The 26830-nt window shown below is 36.4% G+C and overlaps 1 protein-coding gene across 5 annotated transcripts in view; it reads left to right on the top strand.

Moving 5' to 3' along the window:
* The window catches only part of KIAA2012 (KIAA2012 ortholog), a 152808-nt gene that overhangs the window by 53215 nt on the left and 72763 nt on the right, over positions 1 to 26830 (top strand). For all 5 annotated transcript variants that reach the window (XM_031958315.1, XM_031958316.1, XM_031958317.1 and 2 more), the window contains 2 exons: positions 8807 to 8875; positions 17668 to 17744. In XM_031958315.1, the coding sequence (XP_031814175.1) occupies positions 8807 to 8875; positions 17668 to 17744 (146 nt within the window). The remainder of the gene's footprint in view (positions 1 to 8806; positions 8876 to 17667; positions 17745 to 26830) is intronic.

Raw genomic sequence — 26830 nt, 5'->3', positions numbered from 1 at the left:
GACAATCATCTCTTCATTTATCTTGGGTTTCAACTTCCCATTAAGTATTTTCATTCTTCACATTGACAATTCAGGCTGGAGTTTTGATTTCATAGGTACTACATTTCTAATTTTTTTTTATAATTTCTATTGAAAATTCATTCCTAGGCTAAGATTCTGAGTGTTCTCTCCAAAAATGATGGTTTCTTTCTAATAGCTCCATTGCTAAGGTTTTCTAATTTGTCATTTTCTAGGGGCATAGAATTAGAAGAACTGAATGAATGATTCAAGAATGTTCCAGCTGACCCAAGGTTGCCTTTGACTATAAGAGCTTAATTGATTAGCTTTTTTTTTCCTTTTTTCCTCCCTTTTTGTCATTTAAAATAGAGTTTTGATTAGGAGTATATTTACCTACCCATCCATCTCACACCCCCTTACTACTTCCTGGGTTCTTTGAGATAGAAGGTCCTCCTTCATTAGTGAGATTGTTGGTAAAATATAAGCTTTTCCTCAGAAGCTATTCTCTGAACAGTTTTTCCTTCCTCTTAACACATACACACAGGGGTTTTATGTGGAGTCATTTCTGTGTGCTAATGTCAATCAAAATGTTCCATTCTTTCTAAGAGGGAGCCCCCCAAACAGTTCTCCAATCCTGAATAATAAAAATAGCTAAATTCACATTATACTTTATAGTTTGAAATGTGTTTTTCTTTTATTATCTCATTTTAATTCTCATGTGAAGTGTTGTTACTACTACTGGTTTTAGTTGGCCAATAGATCCTAGGTCAAGCCCCATCTGGTCATTGTTTGGGTCCTCATTGACTCAGATTGAATATAAATAACAGTCATTTCTGTTATGACCAGAAATCCTGAGGCTCTTCCCTTCTAGATTCATTCATTTATTTATATAGATTTAGGTTGGGGGGGGGGAGACTAGTTAAAGTAATTCTTTGCCTCATTTGCTACCCAGCCTTAATCACTGAATGGGTGCAGCCTCAGTCAGACTGATGTAGACCTGAGCTTAAAAGGCCAAGGTCTCCCACTGTATCCAGGGTCATCTCCAATTGTCTTGATCTATATCTTGCCAATGGGTGCAGAAGGCTCTGGAGGGGAAAGTGTGGCAGGTAGCCTTGTCCAGCCTTCTCTCACTTAAATCCAATTCACTTGCATGTCATGGCATCCCCTCCATGATGTCCTGGTCCTCTTCAAGGAGGAAGGACAAATATCAATAACAACAAAATTACAATTACTACTGCTGCTGCTTCTACCACTACCACGACCACTATTTTATAGATAAAGAAATTGAGACTGAGAGAACTCAAGAAATTTGTGCAGGATAGCAACACTACTAAGGTTTTGAGATAGGATATAAACTCAAGTTTTTCGGACTCCAAAATCATAATTCTATCCATCAATCCTCTTTATGTGGGTATATCTTTCCAGTCTTAGAGGGGAAATAATAGGGAGAGCTTTGAGTCAGGAAAATGTGGATTTAAATTCTATTTCTGATATTTATTAACTCTGTGATCTGAACTAAACACTCCTCTTCATGTCTCAGGCAATTTCCTAGGACTAATTAATTATTCAAATCATAAATAACTTGAGTTCCCCATGATAACAGAATTTTTTCATATTAGTGTCCTATTTTGTCTTGTTGGTTTGTTATTTTTTTCCTCATGGGGGTGGGGGGTGGTAACGCTTTTATTTGCCAGGAACAAACTATTCAAATATAATAACCTGATTGGTTTTGTTTTATCTTAGTGTCTTATTTTGAGTGTCAAGGATACCCAGTTCCTTGATAGAACTTGTGGGAAATTAACCTATAAATGGGAATAGCCAGGACCTATTAGATGTGCAATGAATCCCCAAATATTTGAGAAGTCTTGGAAGCATTTTCTTAGCAAAGTAGAGAATCTTTTATTTCACCTTTATGAAATTTAATGGGGCCCCCCAATGGAGAAACCCCAAGAGTACCCAGCTTAGAGAGGGATACTTCATGATGAGGCACATGCCCAAGAATATCTAGAAGCTAAATATAACAAAAGCAGCAATTTGGCTGAAAATCTAAAGCTATTTCCAAAGTATCTGGATCTGAAAGAAAAAAAAGGCAAACATTGAGAGATCAGAACTTGTCTAAGATGAATTTTTTTAATTAAAAGAACAAAAAATAGTAAAATATTTAAGTTCTTCCTCATCTCTATTATACATACACACACTCTCACACAATTGTGTCCTTGGGTTTCTTTCCATCTTAAGTCCATCAGACAAAGCCCACCTTAACTCCCTGTAGCATTTACCTCTCTTACATGAATTTAAAATTTCTATGAATGTATACAAAGAATGCTTATTATCCCAGTTCTGATAATTGTATGAGCAATCAATAACCTGTGTGAGCAAGTCACTGAATTGGTTCATGAATATGTGCACATTGATAAAACATTGTAGATGGACACTAAACTGGACCTTGAAATGAACCAAAGGAAAAGGACAGGATCAAGTGCTTCTGGGAAATTGTACAGTATTCTGTATGTAACCTTTCACTGTTTTGTTTAGTTTTGCTGAACTGGGACTTTTTTCTCTTTTTAATTCTACATCACAGCATTGATCTTTGATAGAAAGCAAAGGGATGGACATATTGGGAAATATGGATAATGTAAAATCAAAAAATGTCATTAAATTTTATTTTTTAAAGACAATGCAAAAGAAAGATAAAATGTATTCAGTGTTTTCATGACTTTAAGCTTCTCCCGAAACAAAAACTTATTGAGATGACTCTTGACTCTACAACTGTGAATCATGGAATACTTCAATCTCTGAAAAATCAAAATGTGGGTCATCCAAAGGGCAATGGAAAGAAAGACACATGGTGGGCTGTAGTATATTATCATTGACAAATTGCACACAGGAAGTCGGGTAAAAGATATCCTCAAAGAGCCATATGACCAGAAAAGGAGGTGGCCAGTCACGGAGTGAGAATAAGGGTAAGAGATGAATAGCCTTTGTGCTATATTAGTATCCTTACAATGTTAAGAGAATTAGAAGGCACCTCCCCCAGCACATTGGGTGGTCCCGTTGTGAAGGATTTATGGAAAGCCATGGACAAAAGTTGCACAGGATGAAAAGATTTAAGTGGGTTAAAATCCAAACCTTGGAGAAGACCCTACATCCATGAAATCACCAAATCATGAAATAACAAAGTATATTTTATTTCCCCAATTAAAATGCAAACTTACTGAGGGCAGAGACCAGGTCTTATACATCTTTATACTTCATATCATCTATTACTATGTATTGTATCTGAGGTATACTTCAATGGAGCCATGTCCTCCACGTTGTATGTATTCACTCTAATGGCACAGACTGCAACTCATCCATACCTTACCATCTATAATTTTTAATAAGCCCTCCCATAAATCCCTTATAAAGACTCTATCTAATGTTTTGGAGAGATTCTTTCAGGTCTTTTAAATTTACATTTACTTATCTTATTTCTAATTGTAAATTTCCTCAGTCAAATCTTCTATGTCATTTATTGCATATGAGTCAAAATTGATAATGTACCATAGCCTAGTTAGGTCTATCATGTGTCTCTCCATAATCCTTTCAATGACTCACAAATTTGATTTTTCAGTTTCACAGCTTTCCATTATTTATATCCATCTAGCATTACTGGCAGTATATTGGCATTAAAAGGATGTCTATTTGTCTCAGGGAGCAGCTTGGGATTGTTAAAAGCACTGCACAGTTTTCTAAATGCAATCCAGCTTGCTCTAGTTCTTTATTCACTTCTGGCTCCAGTTCATCGTCCATATATAGTGTTTGTCCAAAATATATGTACTGAGGGACTCACTCAACACAGTCGGAATAATTTATATTCTTCAGCCATTAGTTTTTACTTTATATATTGTTAGTTCCTTTGGGTGGCTATGGATCTCACAGAAGAGGTCCCATAGCATTCTCAGGAGAGAAGAGGAGGTACAATCAGCATAAGATCTAAGGAATCTCTCAAAACACATTTGTTGCTCCCATAATTTCATCAGTGTAGAGAATTTCCTCTATTAGATCAGTAACTCATTTAACTTCATAGAATTTTGGAGATCAAGGAACCTTACTAGCCATCCAGTGAAACGCATACTTAAGGAAGTAATTATTTAGCCTTTTCTTGAAGGCTCCCCCCATGATGCGGAGCCTGTTGCCTCAATAGGCAGCCCATTCCTTTTAAAAGGCTCTAATTGTTAGGATGCTTCTCCTAATTAATCAAACTTATATTTGTCTTTTTTCAGCATCTACCCATTGCACCTGGTTCCATTCTCAGATTACAAGCAGAACAAGTCTAATGCTTTGAGGAACAGTGAAGTAGAAAGTGTGATGGAATTGGAGTCAGAGGTCCTGGCTTCAAATCCTAGCTGTTTCTTACCACAGTATGATCTTGATCAACTCAATAAATTTCTTTGGGTCTGAGTTTCTACGTCTATAAAATGAGAAGACTGGACTAGATATTTTAAGCTCCCTCCTAATTTTAAAATCTATAATTTTATGAGCACAGCTATTATGACGCCCATAAATCTTCTCTTTTCTATACTAAACACCCCTAATTCCTCATAAGGAAGACTCTTTACCATCCTGGTTTCCCTGCTTGGTACACTCCCCAATTCATCAACATCCTTCCTAAACTGACTTCCATGAAGAGTTACCTATAGCATTGAGAAATTAAGTTACCTGCTTAGAGTCATACAACATGCATATGTCAAAAGCTAAATTTGAACTCATTTTCCTAATTCCATGTTTTCTCTGACTGTAAAATGAGACTCCCTTACCTCCCAGCTTTATTAGAAAACCCCATGGTGTAACAGCTGTGAAAGTGCCCTATAAGGTCTAAAGCATTGAAGAAATGGAAAGTATTATCATTACTAATTGATATTCTGAGCTCTACATGGCAGAAGGCACATCATCCTTTGAAGGCAGGGGTTCAGTGGCACTCAGAGGGAACCTGTAGCTTTGGCACAAATAGCAACCTGTTGGCTATTAATATCTAGTCATTTTAGTCCTTTTTTGGGAAGCTGACCAACTTCATCATGCTTCCTGAACCAGAAATCCTCTATTCAGAGGACTTTTCTATCTGCCTTGTCCCTCACAGTCGAGAGGATTCATTTGATATTTTTCCCCCAAGTATCCAGTCACTTCTAATTGGGACAAGATAGCAATTAAAGACGTCAAAGAGATAGACTTTGCTCAGCAATTTGCACAGGGACCACAGATTCATTCTTTACGTGGCATGCACAGCTGGTCTCTGCCGAGCCAAATCCCCCCAAGAATCAGCAAAAAACAAAATACACACACGCACACTCACAAGTGTCACATTCTCTTCCAATTGCCATTAATACAATATGATTGTTCTCAGTCTTGGGGGTTCCAAGGGAAGTGGTTGAACTTCATACAGACAACTGTGGTAAATAAATTTGAAAAGAAAACCTGATAGTGGATTTCTTGGGAGATGTGAAGCAAAGGGCACGACTGGAAGCCATGAATTGTTTGTGTAACCCTCCAACAGCCTCTGCCCCCAACACATACTGAGCTTTCCCTTTCATGATTGTTTTAGTCTCGTTTTCCCTTTCAACCAGGATCACTCAATTCTTTGAGGGAAAATTAACATTCATTATGCAATTTATCTCTCCCCTTTTAATCCAGAATGTCAGTCTCCAAGGTCCATGCTCAATAATTAATGTCTGTTCTCATTTTCCATTCTCAAGAGCATCTATTCTTGAACTGTAAGGTCAACAATTAACACTAATTATGGCTTTTTTCTCTCTACAATGCTAGTTCCCAGAATCCCAACTTACCCTGTTTATCCTAAGTTATCTGGATGCATGTATATACATGTGGGCCTGCTGGTACTTAGGATCATTAAGTAAAACTCTTTTTCAAGCCCCATCACAGTTAACAAATCAATCAAACCCAACTATTTTTTTCTGTCCTATTCACTAGTATATTTACTATCAGTACTGAAATGACAAAAGGAATGAATATTTGTAAACAAACTTGGCTGGAAGATTCACAATTGAACATGAATATAGAATTTGGTGATATAAAGGAACTTAGACTCTTTCATTTATCCTGGCTTCACACTTATATGAATGCAAGTTTTATTTCTCTTCCATCCCTTACCTCCACCCCACTCCCTAAGTACCACCACCACTAGAATGTAAGCCCTTTCAGGGCAAAAATCTTCTTTTTTTTTTTTAGCCTGATGCCCTCAGTGCTTCAAATGATTGTTTATTTTTTTAATAGGACTTGTGATTTCTTTGGCATAGGGAACTCCCATTAAAGAAAACTTCCTCCCTTCCAAATCAGCAATTATTCTATAACTTTAGAACTTAGAGACACTGATTTGGAGATATAGAATGAGAACACAGGAATTTTCTAACTACAATACCATGCTGCCTTTCAATGGTTAATAAATACTTCAATGATTTAAGGATTAATAAATATTTATTGAATTAAATTAATACTTTAAATTGAAATCCTTAAATGGAGAAAACCTTATAAAACATTTAATTCAATCCCTTTATTTTATATTGAAGAAAATAAGGTACAAAGAACTTTCAGTAAATGACCTACCTAAGGATCCCCAAGTAGCAGAGAAAGGATCCTGAACCCAGGAGATTTGAGTTAAACTCTCTTTCCATATTACCACACTGACTGTAGGAACTGCACTAGATAAGGCTCTTTCTAAGTCCAACGTTGTCTCTATCCCATATCATTCATTTAAGTTTCCTTTTTAAAATATTCAAACCATCTTTTTTCTTTTTTTTTTATTTAATAGCCTTTTATTTACAGGATATATACATGGGTAACTTTACAGCATTAACAATTGCCAAACCTCTTGTTCCAATTTTTTACCTCTTACCCCCCCACCCCCTCCCCTAGATGGCAGGATGACCAGTAGATGTTAAATATATTAAAATATAACTTAGATACACAATAAGTATACATGACCAAAACGTTATTTTGCTGTACAAAAAGAATCAGACTCTGAAATATTGTACAATTAGCTTATGAAGGAAATCAAAAATGCAGGTGGGCATAAATATAGGGATTGGGAATTCAATGTAATGGTTTTTAGTCATCTCCCAGAGTTCTTTTTCTGAGCATAGCTAGTTCAGTTCATTACTGCTCCATTAGAAATGATTTGCAAACCATCTTTTTTCAACCAAGAATCAATTTGTTGAACTCCTTACTGTTCCTTTGTCAATCAATGAACAAGCCTTAATTAAATACCTACTATGTTCCAAGTACAAGTCCAATATTTAAAATTTTAATATTCTGTTGATGAAAATATATACATATACATAAATGTATGTATCATACAGTATATGTGTGTGCACACATAAACACACATACATACACAGACACATATTATCTACATCTATATATTTATATCTAGATTGTAGTAGACACCTATAGAGGATTTTTTTTTTCAATCTATTTTCTTTACATCAGATTATCTTCAGTTCTTAAAATATCTGGCTCAAGTCTTTATCTGAAAATGAGACTGGTAAGAGGGAGAATGGGCAGCTAGGTGATATACTGGACAGAAGCTTGGAGAATGCTCATCTTCCTGAGTTCAAATCCAACTTCAGACACTTCCCAGCTGTGTGATCCTGACTAAATTTCACTTATTTGTTTGCTTCAATTTCCTGGAGGAGGAAAAGGCAAACCACTCCAGTGTCTTTATCAAGAAAACCCCAAATAGAGTCATGAAGAATCAGACAAGACTGAACAACAAGGAAAAACAATAATTCTCACTCAAGACATCTATGTTAGAAAGGGGCAGGGTTGGGGAAGAGGAGCTTTGAAAAAACCTGTCTTTTTGGCTAGAATTGGATAACCAGTGTAATATTCCAATTCCCCCATGAATCTGCTTTTCCAGCTCTAGTATTTGGACTGCAACTAGAGACTATGGACACCACATGCTTGTCTATCATCCACAATGAGGCCACTGCTGCTCATGTTGCTGCCTCATGCAACATCTGCTGTTCAAATTTGTGTTATCTACTCAGATTTTATGTCAGGAATTAACTGTTTAGTGCTCTTTTCTTAATGAAAGCTTTTAACTCCAGGTTTTTACATTCCTAATATTTGAGTTTTTCCTTTCTGGGGCATCATTAAACAGTGACCTAGAAAAGGTTATTCTCTGTGACAGCATCTACAAGTTTTCCAAATGATCTAATTCATCTCTGGACTTAAGAATCAGTATTTCTGTCTACAATTACTGTCCTCCCTTAAAAAAAAATCTTATATAGATTTTTTTTCACTTAACCAGCATATACTGTTTTCTCCTTCCCACCTCCCTGCTACAATGGGAAAAAAGAAAAAGAAAAAAACCCACATAAAAATAAATTCCCATATTGGCCATGTTTAAAAATCTTTATCTTATTTGGCCTATTTAATCCATCACCTCTCTATGAGGAGGTGAATAGCATTCTTCATCATCAATTCTCTAGAATCCTAGTTGGTTATCACATTATTCAAAGTTCTTAAATCTTCCAAAGATGTTCATTTTACGATGTTGTTGTTTCCTTGGCTTTGTTCACTTCATTCTGAGACATAACATGGAGAATGCCCAGATTTGTCTGGACCATCCCTTCAATCCTTTCTAAATAGACTACTATAGTCATAGTATTCTATTACATTCATGCATTAATGTTTATTTTTAATAACAACCAAACTAATAATTAGTTCAGTCATCCCCCCTTTTTGTGTGTGCACGAAAATTTTCTCAATGCATATTGAGATTATAATTTAATATATCTTATTTTCTTTCTAGCTCATCAATCTGGAGATTCAAATACCTATCTTGGTGAAGAGTGCTCAAGTGATCAGCAAGTCAGGAAAGGTAAGGTTTCCCCCTCCTCCACTGAAAACATACATTTGTGTTATCTACAAGCCATTTAATTCATTTCTGAGAACTTTTTATATATAATTTAATTTTCAACTAATAAATGTTTTCCTTTTTATCCCATCTTCCTTGGAATAAAAAGGAAAAAGAATACACTTGTAACAAATATATAAGAATAAATAAAACAAATTCCTGCCTTGTCCATGTCCAAAAATGTATTTCTTACTACAACTCATTGAAAAAAAAAGGAGAATGGGTAATAGAGTATTCATTTTCAAATCTTTACTACAAATCATGGTCATATTAATCAGAGTTCTCAAGCCTTTCAATGTTGTGTGACTTTACAATGTTGTTATTGTATAAATTCTTCCCCTTAGTTCTACTTCTTTTGTTTAATTGTGGATCCCACTTATGTCCAAATTGTATACATTTTATTATTGATCCATAAGTTCTAGAAGTTGCCCACTGAGATCCATGTTATAATCTAGGCAACAGACATTCTTCATCCATTTTTCCTATACTAAAAATCAAGCCCATCTCTGGCAAGTGGTTACAGATCTCTTCCAGGAGCTTCTTGGAACAATCAATACAATATTATCTAAGAAACATCTTCAGTTATCCTGATCTATATCTAGCCACTGAACCCAGATGGCTCCAGAGAAGAAAGTGAGGCAGGTGATTTTGTACAACCCTGCCTTACTTAAATCCAATTAACTTGCATGTTATGGCATCACCTCCCTGATGTCATGGGTGACTTTGAGAATGAAAGACAAACAACAATATTATCTATATGTAGGATCATCTGAAGGATTTCACCATTCATAAAGACTCCCTCCTCAACTTTAACTCCACCCTGGATTTCCTCCATCACAGCAGGGAATACCTCTGGCAAGCATACCTCTACCTAATTTATGCCTTGTTCAATATTTATGATAAAAGATTCATTGAACAGAGTTATTTTCATATTTAGATCTTTTAAGAAATTATGAATGATTTTTGAGGCATCGACTGCAAGACATCATCTTGGAAAAGGGGTTTCATCCTCCTAAATCAAAATCAACAAAAACTAAGCATAATGGAATCTTATATTTTCTACATCTTTCAATTATAAAATAATAGATGGTTGAATTTTGATCACAAAATCCAGTATTCACTACTGAATATCCTCATCAAGGGTCAGTCAGTCAGTCAACAAGTATTTATTAAATGCCAGGCATTGCTCTAAATTTAAGATAAAAATTTGGTAACATACATTTACAGTAAATCTAGCCATCATGGTTCCATGAGTTTTTCTAACTCCATTCAGCATCAGGTGAGTAGAAGTAGGAGTAGGAGAAGCAGATGGTGTTTGAAACTTGTTCTCTCCTCAACTGCCTCTCTCAGTGGTTGACCAAATCTTCTGCATTAACAGAATCCTCCAAAAACTGAACCTATCTATGCATACACAGAGCCTAGATTAAGTCTTGGAAGGATGGCCACCAATTAGAGGTATTAGGCTCTTTCTTATATTCTTTGGGTTTTTTAATATCCCTAACCCAGAGATTGGAGGAAAATTAAGTAAAACTTTAGTTTGTTTCTCTAAAGGGGAGAAGAGAAAGGTATTCAATATACAATGCAAATAAGGCTGGGACAGTTATTTAGTTCCTTTAAACTGAAGAAATACTTAACACAAGGATTCACAGGCATGTGTTGATGTAAGTTTAAAACATGAAGCAGCAGCATATCTTATATCTGCTGTTATACTTCCTCAGGAATTGAGATTTCAGCATCTAAACATGAAGTAGATTGAAGGATTTTTTTTTTCAAAAGGCATACTACATTTCACCTCAACTCTGCACTGTCTTAAGTAATTCCCTCCAAGTCCATGTCTTTAGTAAGTCAAGTCATAGTTTGGGCTTGCTAATGGTAACCTTCACCAAGAAGCACTGTATTAGACATAGAAAGGCATCTCTCATCAGATAGCTAGCACTAATTGGGGGTTCAGGATTTCAATTCATGAGGCTTAAAAACTAGACATCCTTCTCAAGATCTATATTCAGTCATCTATAATAAGCTAAAAAAATAAAATCCACACATACGAAACAGAGAAGTAACCAGAGACTTCCCTTGCTGAATCCCTGTTCGAGATGCTAAGTAGAAGCAATTTACCATGCTGATGGTATAGAGAATATCCCTTCTTTGTACCTCGTGGGGAGATAGAAGATCTGCTTAGTGACCAATATGTTGATTATATCATCATCTCAAAGCACTGAGAATCACACTTTCTTAGAAGTTATTAATAGATATTCAAGAATGTCCTTATGCATGCTATGTGGTATATAATCCCAAATACATAGAAATATACTGGGTCATTTTTCCCATTCTGTTATGACTGCAATAGCTGATACTACCTCCTAGATTTACTTTTCTTCTTTTTCTCCTACTTTCCCCCAATTCTCTATGCTTCTAGAAGTTTTGGCTTTGTTTCATGTGAATTATGTTTTCTATCATTCCTCATTTGAAAATGAATCTATGCTCTTGGGTCTCATAATTTATCCAACTGAAAATTTCACTGAATCCAGTTCTCAAAATCCTGGGAGATGATTGTGTCCAACAAGCTTAGACCAAGATGTCTGGGATCTTCTAAATTCACATTGCCTCCTACATTTGCAGTGTATTATTAGAGCCCCCAAATCATTCCAACTGGCTATATATGCTCATCCACTCTCAGACTCTCTTGACAATTATACCCAGGCTAACACCACTGGCTCTGCTTCTCTAATCATATCGGCTTGATTGGAAGGTTCTTCCTGTGTTTTATGTTCTGTTACTCCCCCGATTCAAGTTTAAAACTCCATTAATAAGCTTCCCCTCTTCCAATTTAAGCTTGGTAATGGGCCATTTACATTCAAATGTTACTATAAAAAATAATTTATTAACTTTTGAGAGAAGTTCTTGTTCCCAAGACATAGCCAAACCCTTGAGACTGGGGCTTGCTATAGTCTAAGAAAACAAAAGTCGAGTAAAAAGATGTTTTATTCCAATTTGGAAGAAAAAAGTATCTCCTTCAGATTTACTAGGCATTGCCATATTTAAATTCAGGCTGACTGCTTTCTTCTAGATGGTTCCTTTGAGATCCTTTGATAAAATTCCCTAGGGCTTGAATCTGGCCCTGAGATTTTTTCAGGTCTAAGAACTATTTACATAGAGCCCCATCTTCCCCTCCCTATCAAAGAAGTTTCCAAGTGAAAATGCCTAGTGTAGGCAGGATCTTAAATCTTGTCCCAAAAATTTGATAATGACTAGTATATAAAATGGCTATCTTGGGTCTTGGTCTCCTGGGCTAAACAAGTAGAGACTTGAGATTTATTATTCCAGGACAAACACTCTATAGGTCATTGGCTTCTTGAGTCACAGCATATAAAATAAAGTATTTTTAGAAGTCTTCCTCTTGAGGAAAACCCAAAGAGGCTATGCAGAAGGATGAGGGTTGTCCTTCCTTTTATGGTTAACTTTTCACTGGAAAGAACTTTTAAAAATTATCTGCATTTGAATTTTTCCCTTTTTCATGCATGACAAAAGAAACCAAAGGCAGAAAGTCACTTTAAAAAAAAAAAAAAAGAAAATTTGAATGATATTTGAATTTACCAGACTAACATTAAAAAAAAAACAATAGAAAAGGCCAGGATATGTTGAGCACTTTCTAAATCTCAGGTTAAGTTATCTCTGACTCGATTCTATTATTGATCACTGTTGAGAAGCCCAGTAAATGAGTGAGAGAGAGAGATGTGGGGACAGGAATTGCCAGCACCTGACTTTGCTGCAGTTTCTTATACAATGGATGTTCCTGATTCTCACAGGGTAAAGCTTGAAGACCTTGGGCTCTGGAAACAGATCAGCCTTGAACCCTCGTTAAGATGTTTTTGTGAAAGTTGGGACTGTGGCTCTGTCTTCCTTGCCACCCACTGTTATAACTCTGGAGCCTGCCTGTCTGAGCATTTTTTCCCAGGCCCTGACAAAGATCTGGGAAGGAGTCAGATATCTTACCTCACCTGATAAGTAGACCCCTTGGTGCTACATCTCCATATTGACAAACTGATTGAGGTTAGGGGTGGAGGAGAAGAGAAGTCTTCCCATCCTGGGAAGAAAGAAAACATAACAGAAGGATAAAAAATCAGAATGAAATTTAGTTAAGCTTCCTTTATAGAAACCAAGCTTTGGACATAAAGCACATTTGGTGAAGGATTTGTATTCCAGGACATTTCAGGATCTGTCTTCTGAACTACTAATCTCTTCTTCTATCCTGCTTTTCAAGTTTTGAGTGTTTGATGAAGGATTCCATGCTCTGGAAAAAGAAGAAAAGGGAGTTTTGGGATGAGATTCTAAACAAGGGTCATCACCGAAGCTGACAGATTATCGAGCAAGAATGCTATCTCTGAGCTAAAAGCCTGCGGTCCAATTAATGCTAGGGCCTGTGAGCCTGCCTTCATAGATGAGATGGTGGGCAGCCAGTCATAGAGTGGGTTCACGGTTTATCTCTTGAGCAATAGGAATGCTCACCACTGAAAAGCAAGGCTTCTCCTATTTTTAGGCATAAATTCATGTCATCCAGTTCCTAATCTCTGAGCGTGTATATCCATCCCCATACCTCACAAAGGAATGGGCCCTGCCTCCACAAGCCTTGCCCCAGTGAATTGGCAAATGAAGTTAGTTTCTTTGGCCTTGATAACAGTGCTAGAGATTGCCCTGCTGTTCAGAGGGGATGTTTGACCAATCCATTGCTTTATCTCTAAGGAATGTGGTTTCAGTTAAGAGTCTCTCCTTTCTGACAACTTAGACCTTTAGTGAACTGCCAGGGTCACATAGCCAAGAGACGTCAACATCCTAAGTGATTTTTCAGCTTCATGTCTAAAATGTTGTTTACATTTCTTGAACCATGGGTGATAGAATCCTTCTGCTTGTGCTAACAAGCATTTCCCCTATTTATTAGAATTTGTAAGTTTTATGTCAAGGCTATCAATGAGGCTTTCCAAGCTACAGAGAAGGGACACAAGTCTCCAGGCTGAATCTGTCTGAAGGATAAACCATGGCCAACTAACTGTTGTATGGCAAGATGAAGTGGGGGTAATTACAAGAAGAGCAGGAAGAGAGAATTGTTTTCAAGATGTACTGATGCCCATTTTCAAACAGCCTATGGTCGGTGGTCCTTAGTTTTCTCATCTATAAAGTGAAGGGGGTGAACTAGATAGATTTTGAGGTTCCTTTCAACTTTAAATGGATGATCCTGTCATCTTGTGATCTCATAATATGGACAGCTAAGAGACAAAAGAAGTAATGGATTGGACCATGAGGAGTAAGGGATGGGGAAACCATTCCAAAGTAAAGTCTTTAGGTCAAATATTCCAGGTTACAGTGACCTAAACAACGAGAGACCCAACAAACAATTACGGTGAAACTCAAAGGGAAAATTTCACAAGTACAGAATGCAAGAAAGACATTAGATAATAATCACTATCAGTGTTCTCATTTTCAGAGATGAAGGACAGTAATAGATAAAAAGACAAAAATAAATAAATATAATGACCAGGCTTACATAACTCAAGTGAAGAGCATTTGTTTAGTGTGTCTGCTTCTCAAACAAACTGGTATCTCTGCATTTGTTGATTCAGATATGTTTCTCTCCCCTAAATGCATTGGATCCTCCTCTTATCTGAATCCCCACAGTCCCCTTTGCTGTACCTGAGGGATCAAGGATTTCATTAGCATGATTCTCCCCACCAATGTAAACTGCACTTCAACAAAGCATTGATTCAAAAACACTATGGTAGGTGTTGGGAATACATATAGAAAAAATAAAGAAAAAAAATCCCACCTGCCTTTAAGAAGACTATACTCTATTGTAATCTCTCCTTACTTTGGTACACAGATTTAGAAGTGGCTGTGACTCCTTCCCCCCAAACAAATTAACCTTCAGGGAATAGCTTCTCCTCAATGGTTCATAAACACCTCAAACTCAAAATGGGCAAAATGAAACTGTCTTCCCCAAAAATTTCACCCCCTTCACCATTCTCCTGATCACCCAGATTTGTAATCTGAGAGTCACCTTTGCCTTTGACCTCTTTCTAATCCAATCCACATTCAATCAGTTGATAAATTTTTTATCAATTATATCTTGTGGTATAAATAATATTTGGTTCACGTATGCCAAGCCAGTTTCTCCTTAAAGATTCAGAGAAATTGTCCTTAAATAGTTCGGATGATTTGATGACTTCCTGATCTCCTGGGGCTTTAAAAGGCCCAGCCAATTTCACATTTTTAAGGTTTGTCAAAATTCCCAATGGTATTCAAGTTAGCATAACTTTCTATCAACATACTGTTAGATATAGGGGCAGATGCTCAGTTCTTCCCAACTGAGTAAGCGCTGTATTTTTACTGAACCTCCTTTTAAAAAAAATAGTTGTTTTTAACATTTTTTCTTTCTAAATTCTGAGTTTTAAATTCTCATTTCCTTCCACTCCTCCCCATTTACTGAAAACTCAAGCAAAATTATATCAATTATACATATAACCTCATGCAAAAATATTTCTATATTAGCCATATTGCCAGCCAACAAAAAAAACCAAGAACATAATAATAAAGCAAGAAAATTATATACTTCAGTTTTCACTCAGAGTTTATTGATTCTCTCTGGAGGTAGCATTTTTTTCATCATGAGTTCTTTGGAATTGTCTTGGATCCTTGCACTGATCAGTGTAGCCAGATTTTTCACAGTTAATTATATTGCAACATTTCCGTTACTGTGCACAATGATCTCCAGTTTCTTCTCAATTCACTTTGTATCAGTTCATATAGATCTCTCCATATTTTTTTCTGAAGCTATCCTCCTGATCATTTCTTACAGCATAATAGTACTCCATCACAATCACATGTCACAACTTGTCCAACCATTCCCCAATCCTTCCTGGGACTGCCATCCAGAACTGTTTGTGGACAATAGAATTGCTAGTTAGCTCTAGCTCTACCCAGTGTCAGAAAAAGGTCCTCCGTAATCTCTTTCTGACCATTTGGTCAATCCCTTTACCATCTCTGGGCTGAGAGCTCCAGAAGTTGCTGCTGTTGGATTAGCCACCTCCGAGGTCCACCACTGATGCTGTTGCCACATACTGAACAAGCACCCCCTCCAGTGTCAAAACTCTTCTGCAGATGTCCTAAGTTGTTTTGGGTTAGAAAAAATCTCACTCTGGACTTTTGTTGGTTTTGCTGCTTCAAGATCTGATTTGAGGAGCATTTTTAAAGTTGGAGAGAACTGTTGGGAGAGTTTAGTTGGATTTCTACCTATACTTAGCCATCTTGATTCCACTCCCCTCTATCTATCCTTTTTAATGTTAAATAAATTTCTTTTTATTAAATTTTATTTGGCCCATGAGTATTTCACTGAATTATAGGCCCAAGTACTGAATTTTTATTCTAACTTCCAAAACACCCTATGTCACTTTCCTGCTCAAAAACATTAGTGACTCCTTATTTCTATAGAATAAAATACTAAAATTTTAGTCTAACTTCCAAAACACTCCACAATCTAACTCCCATCTACTTTTTTAGTCAACTTTCACATAACTCTCCTTTGCATATTCTTTGGTCAAACCAAACTAGGCTAATGATCATTCTCCAAACAATACTCCATCTCTTCACACAAATTATTCCTCATTTCCAAACCTACTCTCTTTATACTCTCTCTAAAAATCCTTACCTTCCTCAAGGCTCACATAGGTATTACTTCCCTGATCTTGCCAGTTATTAGAACTCTCTCCTTTCTAAGTTACTTTGTCTTTATTTACTTGTGTACATGCTGTATTCCTTTCCATCCTCAATCCCATTTGTATTATCCATGAAGGTAAACCAGTTTTTTCTCTTGGCTTTGCATTCCCAGCAGACTAGCACAGATCTATGTGTATCAGGGGCTTAATCAATCTCTCAAGTTGAATTGAACTGAACCTCTTCAAATTTAGCCAAGAGAGTCCTTAGACAATAGACATTCTTCCATTTGCTGTCTGACATTGCTCAAAAAATTTCCAGATTTTGATGAAATCTATAAGAGTATGACCTCTGCTGGCACAGTCCATATTCACTTCTATGCCTCAGTGAAGCCTCAAAATAGGACTTCCATGAAGATCTCTTCCAACATGTAAAAAAGAAAAGAGAGAATTCTATTTTTTCTGTCTAGAAGATTTCCTGTAAAATTGAGCTGCTATCAGACAACATTTATATTTTACCAACATCAGCAATTTTTCCCCATCAACATCTCTCTCTTTCATTTTCCCTTTTACTGAATTTTGGTCATATAAAAAAAATCTATTTTATCCCTATAATAAGCAAAAAACACAAAAAAATACTTATTTGTATCTAAAATTCAGGATTACTTAATATAAACAGTTTTTGGAATGTGACTATGTAGAAATATTTTGAATACATGTGAATGCTAGATCTATATAGATATCTAGATATAGATTATAGATATAGATATATGTGGATTGGGTGGGTGGGGTAGGATTGTACAACAAATATTAGTTCTAGAGGCAAATGGCCATAGTTCAGATCTCTTTTCTGATGTTTATTATCTGTGTTACCTAGGACAGGTACTTAAATTCGGTTTCAGGTTCTTCATCTGCTAAATATAGAGGTTGAATTATACAGCCTTTATTATCCCTTTTAATTCTAAGTCTAGAATCCTGTATCATATATATATTTTAAAAAAGAGAAAAGATACATCTGAAATTTCTGATTTTTTTTCTCTTTGATTTTCACTGAAGGAAATATTGATTCAGAAGCGAGTCTTCATGCAAATATCTATGAAAACATATCCTTGACCCCAGAGCCAGCAGAGAAGGTATGGTTATTGATCCCAATTTTCAAACTTAATATTCATAAAGCTCCAGGCAGGAGAGAATAATGATATACCCATAAGTGCTAAGACGTGTTATTAGCTTAACAGCTAGAGACAGGAGTAGTATGAGATTGTGGATTTTAGTCCTATCTCTTCCACTAATTGGCTGATTTTAGGGGATTCTCATCATTTCTCCAGCCTTTGGTATACTCACTTATAAAGTGAGGGGGCAGTGTGAGCTACTACAGCAGGGCTTCTTTTCTGTATCATAGGCCCCTTTGGAAATCTGGTGAAGTTTATGGATTCCTGCTCAGAATAATGTTTTTAAATGCATAAAATAAAAATATAAAATTAACATAGAAATCAATTATATTGAGATACAATCATCAGTTTTTTTTCAAATCAAGTTCATGAACCCTTAGTTAAAAATCCTTGAAGATAATAATTAAGGTCCCTTCTAGATTCAGTAATTTTAGTTTTTTTCCAGTGTACAAATAAGCCATATAGACAGTTTTCTAGCTGCCAAATGCAAGCAAGGTAAGTGAATAAGGACAGATAGAAAGGCAATTTCCATTAAAATACTTACCCACTCTAAGGTAAGACTTACTGGTGTTTTATAAACTAATTGGTCAGTGTACTTAGATAGGAAACAAAGAAAGAAAATGGAAAATGAAGGAAAAATCTACAAAAGATGACCATGAGGAAAACAAAGGAGAGTTTGTCTGAAAATTCATTTCTATGCAAGGATATGTCTGGGTGGTTTAAATTTTTAATGCTTTAGGATTGTTATGGTTTTAGCTTTTAATATTGTAGTTACTTCCCAAGAAAATAATAATAATAACAATAATAGCTAGTGTTTATTTGGAACTTTAAGGTTTACCACATTTTATTATCTCATTTGATCCTCACAACTCTGCAGGGATAGGTGCTATTACTATCCCCATTTCACAGATAAGGAAATTGAGTCTGAGGAAAATAATCCAAGTCATACATGACTATTATTGAACTCGAAGTCTCCCTGATTCCAAGTTAAGAGTTCTATCCACTATGCTACCTTTCCTTGTAACAGAGAAATGCAGGTATGCAAAATAGACACATTGACCATGTTCAGTAATGTATATACTTCATTCTGTACATATGGTCTACTACCAGCCTACCAAGAGGAAAAAAATATTATATCTCATCAGTCAGAATAATAATAAAGTATAAAACTTGCCAGAATTGGAGTCAGTGGACCTGAGTTCAAATCCTAGTTATTCTATTTACTCTCTGTGTAATGGGGGTAGGGGACCGAATCTCTCTGTTGGTTTCCCTACTGGCATAGACTTGATGATCTTTAAGGTTCCTAAATCTATAATTCTATAACCCTCTAGACTAAGATTTGTCATTGTGTAGATCTGAATTCTGAGACTCTTAGTATTGTTGTTGTTGTTTTTTACATTATCATGGTCACTATGTATATTATTCTCTTGATCTTATGTACCTAGCTCTGCATCTATTCAAGTAAGTCTTCCTAAATTTTTCTGAATTCTCCGTATTCATAATGTCTTTTTGTATAATATTCCATCACATTCACATTACACAATTTGTTCAGCCTGCTTTGATGATCGTTCTTTGTTTTGTTTTGTTTTGTTTTTTCTGATTCATGATATGTACCTACTTTGTTTTGTTGTTGTTTTTTGTTTTGTTTCACTAACTCACAAAAGACTGCTAAACATATTTTTGGCATAGAGAAGACCTTTCCCTCTGTATTTGCCCTGCTTAGAACATATGCCCAGTAATGGCATCACTCCATCTAAGAGTATGAACAGTAAAGTCACTTTTCTTGCATAGTTTCAAACTGTTTCAGTATGGCTAAACTCATTTGCTGTTCTACCAAGAATGTGAATGTCCACTTCCCATAGCTCTAGAGCTCTGTATTTACCAATTTTCATAAACTTGTTCTATCACTGGAAGGTATATGGTTCTGATTATATTTAATTGTTCCCAATAGAACAAATCAGAGGAATTTCTAGAGCTGAGAAACCTGGAAAAGGAACAAAATAAAAAGTTGACATTCAGTTCCCCCGATTTAGTTTTATTTGCTGCCACTATAGATTGCATGCCTTCTTAGTTCTTCCCATCTTCTCTCCAATTTTCTTGTCTCTTTCATTTTCCCCTTCTATTTCTGGAAAGTTTATTGTTGTTGTTGTTGTTGTTTTTTAAAAAAGACTTGTGTGACTGCCTTAAGATTAAGGAAAGATATCGGCTATCACTTCAACTGTGACTTGGTCTTCAGGTCCTAGGGAAACTGCTGCTAGAATAAGACAAAGCAAAGTAGAAATTTTCAGATAAGAAAAGGAATTATCATAGGAACAATATTTTCATCTTTTAAAAATGCCTACCTTGAAGTTGTCCTTTATAAGTGAATATCTAGAGACTCTTTGAAGGAGACTTTGTGACAAAGGGAAATATAAAATTAATACTTTTTTGGTTATCAGAATCCAGATGCCTTATAGCACCTCAGAGACTATATCTAAAACCATTCTAAATTCACCATAGACTACATGAATAACAAAAAAGCCACATTTGCTTCAAGAGAGCTAATAACAAACCAAATAACACAATGTGACACTATAATAAGAGTATTATATTTAATCATTTAAATATAATAAGACATAGAGATAGCCTGTTTCTTGAAGCTAGGAAGATGGAATTCAAATCTTGAATCTGACAAATACTATCTGTACAACCACAGGGAGGTCACTTAACCCCTAAGTTTGGGGGGAAAGTGGAGGGGTGGAATGAAGGATGGGAATAAGTTATTACTAACTACTGTGCTAAGTGCTTTACAAATGCTATCTCATTTGATCCTCACAATAACCCTGGGAGATAAATATTATTATAAGTGAGGAAACTGAAGCAGAGGTTAAAGGGCCATACAGCTAGTAAGTATCTGGGTCTATACTTGAACTCATATCTTCCTGATATCAAGCTCAGTGCTCTATCCACTACACCACCCAGCTGTCCAAGCAACTCCCTAAGATTATAAATTTTTTTTAATAACCTTTTATTTACAGGATATGTGCATGGGTAACTTTACAGCATTAACAATTGCCAAACCTCTTGTTCCAATTTTTCACCTCTTACCCCCCACCCCTCCCCTAGATGGCAGGATGACCAGTAGATGTTAAATACATTAAAATATAAATTAGATACACAATAAGTATACATGACCAAAACGTTATTTTGCTGTACAAAAAGAATCAGACTCTGAAATATTGTACAATTAGCTTGTGAAGGAAATAAAAAATGCAGGTGGGCATAAATATAGGGATTGGGAATTCAATGTAATGGTTTTTAGTCATCTCCCAGAGTTCTTTTTCTGGGCATAGTTGGTTCAGTTCATTACTGCTCCATTGGAAATGATTTGGTTGATCTCGTTGCTGAGGATGGCCTGGTCCATCAGAACTGGTCATCATATAGTATTGTTGTTGAAGTATATAATGATCTCCTGGTCCTGCTCATTTCACTCAGCATCAGTTCATGTAAGTCTCTCCAGGCCTTTCTGAAATCATCCTGCTGGTCATTTCTTACAGAACAGTAATATTCCATAATATTCATATACCACAATTTATCCTAAGATTATAAATTACAACAGAGTTGCCAACCTGAATTTATGGAGAGGTTTTTGCAAGCCAGTAGTTCCTTCAAACGATTAATTCATACATTGAGAAACATTTCAGCCAGCATAGCAACATATTGTAAGTCCATAGCAGAGTTGAAAACATATTCTTGATTCATATTTCCCCCATTAAAAGGCTGGATAACTGTTGAAAAATTATCAAAGAATAATTAGAAAACCTGGGTTCAAGGTGATCTCTGTTCGGTTCCATCCATAAGACCAAGAGCACTTCTCTTAATCTCTCATTGCTACAAATATCTCTAAGACTACAAATGGCAGTAGCGGAGAAAATTTCCACACTAGGAGTTCCCTTCATGGATGACTCCCACCCCCACCCAAAAAAAAGTTCATAGTAACTCTATATTAATATAAATCTGAAATTGGAAGGAAATAAAAAAGAGTGAGAAACATACAAAATGAATGCACCCTTACTTTCAAAAGACTCCTGGAGGCCACTTTTGCATTTTAAGATGGGGAGGAGGGGAGTATTAATAGGATTATTCTCTCTGGAAAAAGACTAAATTAGAATTCTTTTCAATGTATAAGATTTGTTGAGTACCTACTGTATACAAGGAAAAATAGAAAAAGCAAGATCCTCCTCTAAGACAGGAACAAGATTAAAAACAAGCAACTATGGCAGAAGCAGCAAGCCAAATTTGTAAGGTCACTGTGTTATATTAATCCTCAGAGGGAGTTTGCTTATCCAAGTCTCATAGAATGCCAGTCTGGAGTTTCTCCTGGTGTCCCTGCAGTGACCCAGTGAGTAATCACAAGAGTATAGACCTGGAGTTGGAAAATGATGCACTTCTAGGTCTATGCTATAGGTCAGAAGCCATTAAATCCAACTCATCCCTTCTTACAGATGAATAAACTGAGGTCCAAATACCTTGTCTAAAGTGTCACATGTTATAAATGACAGAATCGGGTGCTCAAATTTCAGATGCAACACGCTTTTCTTTTGTACTTTTGGTGCTCAGTCTCTCACCATCTTGGCAGTGCCATATTCAATTCTGATTCTGAGACAGAGAACCTCTGTCACTAATCGATGACCTTGGGCAAATTATTTGTGCCTCACCTCATCTAAAAAGTGAGAGAGCTAAACAATATTCCTTTTAAGGTCCCTTCCCATCCTAAATTTGTCATCATATGATCTTGCCCATCCACCACAGAGATACTTTTTTTCAAAATTTTGAATTTTCTCTTTACCTGCTAAGACCCAAGCAGAAAGTCCATGAATATGACTGGATTCTTGATGCAGTGTAGCCTATATCTTGAAAGATCTCACAGGCATTTTAAAATATTTACTAAGGGAATCCCTTTTAGAGAAAGACTCCATAAAGATTGCCACTTCCTCATGAGTGTTGATAAAGGAATTATCAGAGAGTGCTCTTCCTAACATGGGCCCAGCCCACCCCTGGCATAATTTAACCCCAGTTAAATTTCATTGGATTTAGAACTGGAAGAGATCTTAGAGGTCATACAGTCTAATTCCCTCGTTTTTGTTTTTTTTTTTTTAATGAGAAAGCTAAGACCAGAAATATTAACATCATCACCTGGGAAAGTAAAGGGCAGTGCCAAAATTTGTACCCATATTTTGACTTAAAATCCAGTTATGCTTTCCACTCCACCGTGATATAGTCTCAGATATCTATTTTAACTACTTTCTTATCCTTACTTGATGTAAATGGCTAATTTAATGTTTACCATTTAAAGCATCTGGGATCAATTTGGGGGCCAGGCTTCATGCTTAGCAGACTTTAGTTTACAGTACCCTGATATGCCATTGGCAGATATTCAGGGAGATGCCTCCAGTCTCTGGTGAATCTCACTGACATGTCCATCTTTTTATTCAGGCAGCAGCTACCATGCCAAATCGATCTTCATCAGCATCAATAGTTTTTTTGTTATTGTTATTATTGTTTTTCTTCTTTCCTTTCTATCACATTTTCCTTTATTTAAGAGCCGGCACTATTACGATTTAGCTATGAAAAATAAATTTACTTTTTAATTTACCCGTGGAGAACAGTGGGGGAGGAGAGCGGGAGGAAGGGCGGGAGGATGAGGACATAGTTTAGTATTTCCAGCCACCCTTTATTGAGAGGCAACAGAACTTGGATTTCAGAAAGCTCCCTGAGGTCAAGATAAGACAGGGTCATTGACTTTCTGGGAATATGACCTGTTTCAAGATGCTTCACTAGGATGCCCTCTGCTGGTTGCTAGGAGGAAAGAGACATTTGGAGTATTTTTAACAAGTACTTTTAAACCTTCAAAGATAGCCAGAAAGTGCTGGACCCTGATGTCCAGACCGTAGAAAGGTGGCGAATTGTCAGAATCGTGGAAGCTATTCCTCGGCCGAGAGAGATCTGAATTCTAAATCAAATGCAAAAGTAGCGGTGAAATTAGCAACTGAAATCATCAACAGCCCAGGAGATGCTGTGGATGGAGGTGGGGGACCGAGGGGCTAGGAGGGACAGGGGGGGAGTGAAACTACAAGGGGAAATGTGGAGATGAAAAGAGCAAAAAAAAAGACAAGCAGACATGTTTCAACTCCAAGCTCCCATTTCCTCTTTCAAATGAACTGATTCCCTACTGTGTTCAGTATCAAGTATTTATGAAGGCATTTTTTGCATATTAATAACTGCACATAGAACATTCCAAGTTCTGAAGTCCTAAAGGTATGTTGGCTTTTGGGTGGAGGAGGGGGAGGAGGAGGAGGGAGTCTTTTCAAGCCATCCAAACGTCTCAAAAGGTTTTGGATTCTCCCTCAGATTCGCTTCCCTTGGGCCCCTCTAAAAGCTTAAATTTCATTTGGAAGAGAACAGAAATTCTGTGAATCTTATGCCCCTTCTGACTTTGTAGGATGTCAGAGGTGAAAGTGACCTTAGAAAGCATTCAGTTCAAGCCTCTTTGGGGTTTTTTTTGGGGGGATGAGGAAACTGAGGCTCAGGCAGGTGAAATCACTTGCCCTCAGCTGAAGATGTAGGAATTTAAAATAGCTCAAAAAGTGTAAGGAGGTAACAGGAGCCTATAAGGTAAAAACTGACCAGTCCAGCAGAACAATCTTTAAGGGACTTACAGTAGACCGAGTCACTGGTGCAGATACAAAGCATCACAGATTTAGAGCTGAAAGCAACCACAAAGGTCCTCCCTGCACCTCCATAATATTCACCATTATCCAGGCCTTTCTGGGATTCTTGAGCAAGATAACCAGATAGTTTCCTTTTAAGGAATTATTCCTTATTTTCAACTTTTTAATCTTACTTTTTGCAGAGGGCTTCAGGAAAAAGCAATTAATCATCTTATAAGTGTAAGTAGAAGATCTGAAAGTATCACAGCCTCTTCCCAGATCTAGCCATGTGAGCCCCAGACCGAAAAATTCCTGGGGCCAAATGATTATGGGGCTGTCAGAGAAGGCACTGAAGAGGTGCAGAGCTCTCTTAAGGATGGTGTCGGGGAAGGAATGCCACAGAAAAGAGCCAAGTTTTAATGGGGTTTCCCCCCAGTGCATTCCTCTTCTAGCATCCCCCTTAGAAAAGAGAGGGAAGGATTTCACCCATTTTTTATATCATTGCTTTTAACTTCTCCCCAGTACTCCAAAGTTTTCCTTTACTTTTTCTATCTCAAGGTAAGGAGAACCAAACAACCCTTCTGGAAAATTTATCACCATTCCTTTTTAGAACTTTTGCAATGTCTTATGATGTCCCATTGGAACTTTGTATTTGTTTTTTCCCATTTTATAAAACTGATTGATCTAATATTGTGACATATTTATAACATCAAGAATAGAATGACATCCAAAGAAATCCCAATAGACTTTGGACAGAAAAATGCCATCTGTATACAGAAAAAAAAGCTATGGATACTGAATGTAAATCAACATATGCTATGCTCACTTCTTTTTTCTTTTTTTTTTTTTCTTTCCCATGGTTTTTTTCCTTTTGTTCTGATTTTTCTCTCTCAACATGATTCATAAAGCAATGTGCATTAAAAAATAAAAATTTTTAAAAGAAATAAAACAATAGAATGACAAGATGAATACATGTTTGAGGACTGTGGGACAAGGAGAAACGGAGAGATTTAGAACTACCAAGCCTCTTAAAAGGAATACTGAAGTGAGACATTGAATTCAATGGAATTTCAGAGCTAGAGAAAATCTTTTTCAATTCAATCCCTTTATTTTTCAGTGAGGAAACTGAAGCATAGGAAGGTAAAGGTTTGTTCAAGTTCACACAGCTAGTTCATGGAAAAATTGGGATTTAAATTCCTTCTCCAGTGCTCTTTCCACTGTGCCAGACTGAAATATTAAATATTGTACTGAGGATGCTAAGCAATAGGAAACCCAACCTAGAGGATTCAGATTGAGAGGATAGGTGGGGGATAGCTAGTTGGCAGAGTGAATCAAGCCCCTAAGTCAGGAGGACCTGAATTCAAATGTGGTCTCAAACACTTATAAGCTGTGTAACTCTTGGCAAGTCACTTAACCTAGACTGTCTAAAAACAAATTTTTTTAAGGGTATATGTTTAACTTGCAAAAAGAAAACAGCAGATTCAAATCCTACCTCTTAATAACTGAGCAAATTGTTTAATCCTTCTGATGCTTAATTTTTCATCTATAAAATGGGGATAAAATAGAGTAGCCATGATACCTACATCAACAAGACCTGGGCTGAAGTCCTTCTTTGCCACACACAGACTAATTCACTAATTCTTTGTGACCCCTTTTGGGGTTTTCTTGGCATATAAGATACTGCAATGGTTTTCCAATTTTCTTCTCTAGCTCATTTTACAGATGAGGCAAACTGAGGCAAACAGGGTTAAATGACTTGCCCAAGATCACACAACTGGAAAGTGTCTGAGCCCTGGTTTGAACTCAGGGTTCCTGACTCTGAGCCCTGACTCTATCCACTTTGCCACTTAGCTACCCTAGCCTTATTAAGCTCCTGATTGGAACATGGATAGAGCTCTAGGCTTAGAGATAGGAAACCCTAAATTCAAATCTATTATTAAACCTGTAAGTAGCTATATGGATGTGGGCACTTACTCCTACATGTCTTACTTTCCTCAATTGTAAAATGGAGATGTCAGTAATAACAGCTTCTACTCAGGGTTATTGGGAGGATCAAATGAAATAATATTTATAAAGCATATAGTAGACATCCAGAAAATGCTCATTTCCTTCCTCTTTCTTTTTATTTTCTAGTTTAACTTTTATTCTGCAGATGAAGAAATTATGGCCTACAAATCTTAAATGACTTGTAAAGACCACATAATGAATAAGTGAGAGTGACAAGATTTCAATTTAGGTGCTCTGATTCTATACTCTGGAGTCCTTTGAACCCCACTCACAACCCCTAAGAATTTATAAGTTTTTTTTTATTTATTCTTAAAAACACCTTGTCTTATGAATTATATTGGGAGAGAAAAA

The sequence above is a fragment of the Sarcophilus harrisii genome, chromosome 3, assembly GCF_902635505.1.
Source record: "Sarcophilus harrisii chromosome 3, mSarHar1.11, whole genome shotgun sequence".
NCBI lineage: Eukaryota > Metazoa > Chordata > Mammalia > Dasyuromorphia > Dasyuridae > Sarcophilus > Sarcophilus harrisii.
The sequence above is the reverse complement of the archived record's forward strand: the minus strand, read 5'-3'. Positions and strand labels throughout refer to the sequence as shown.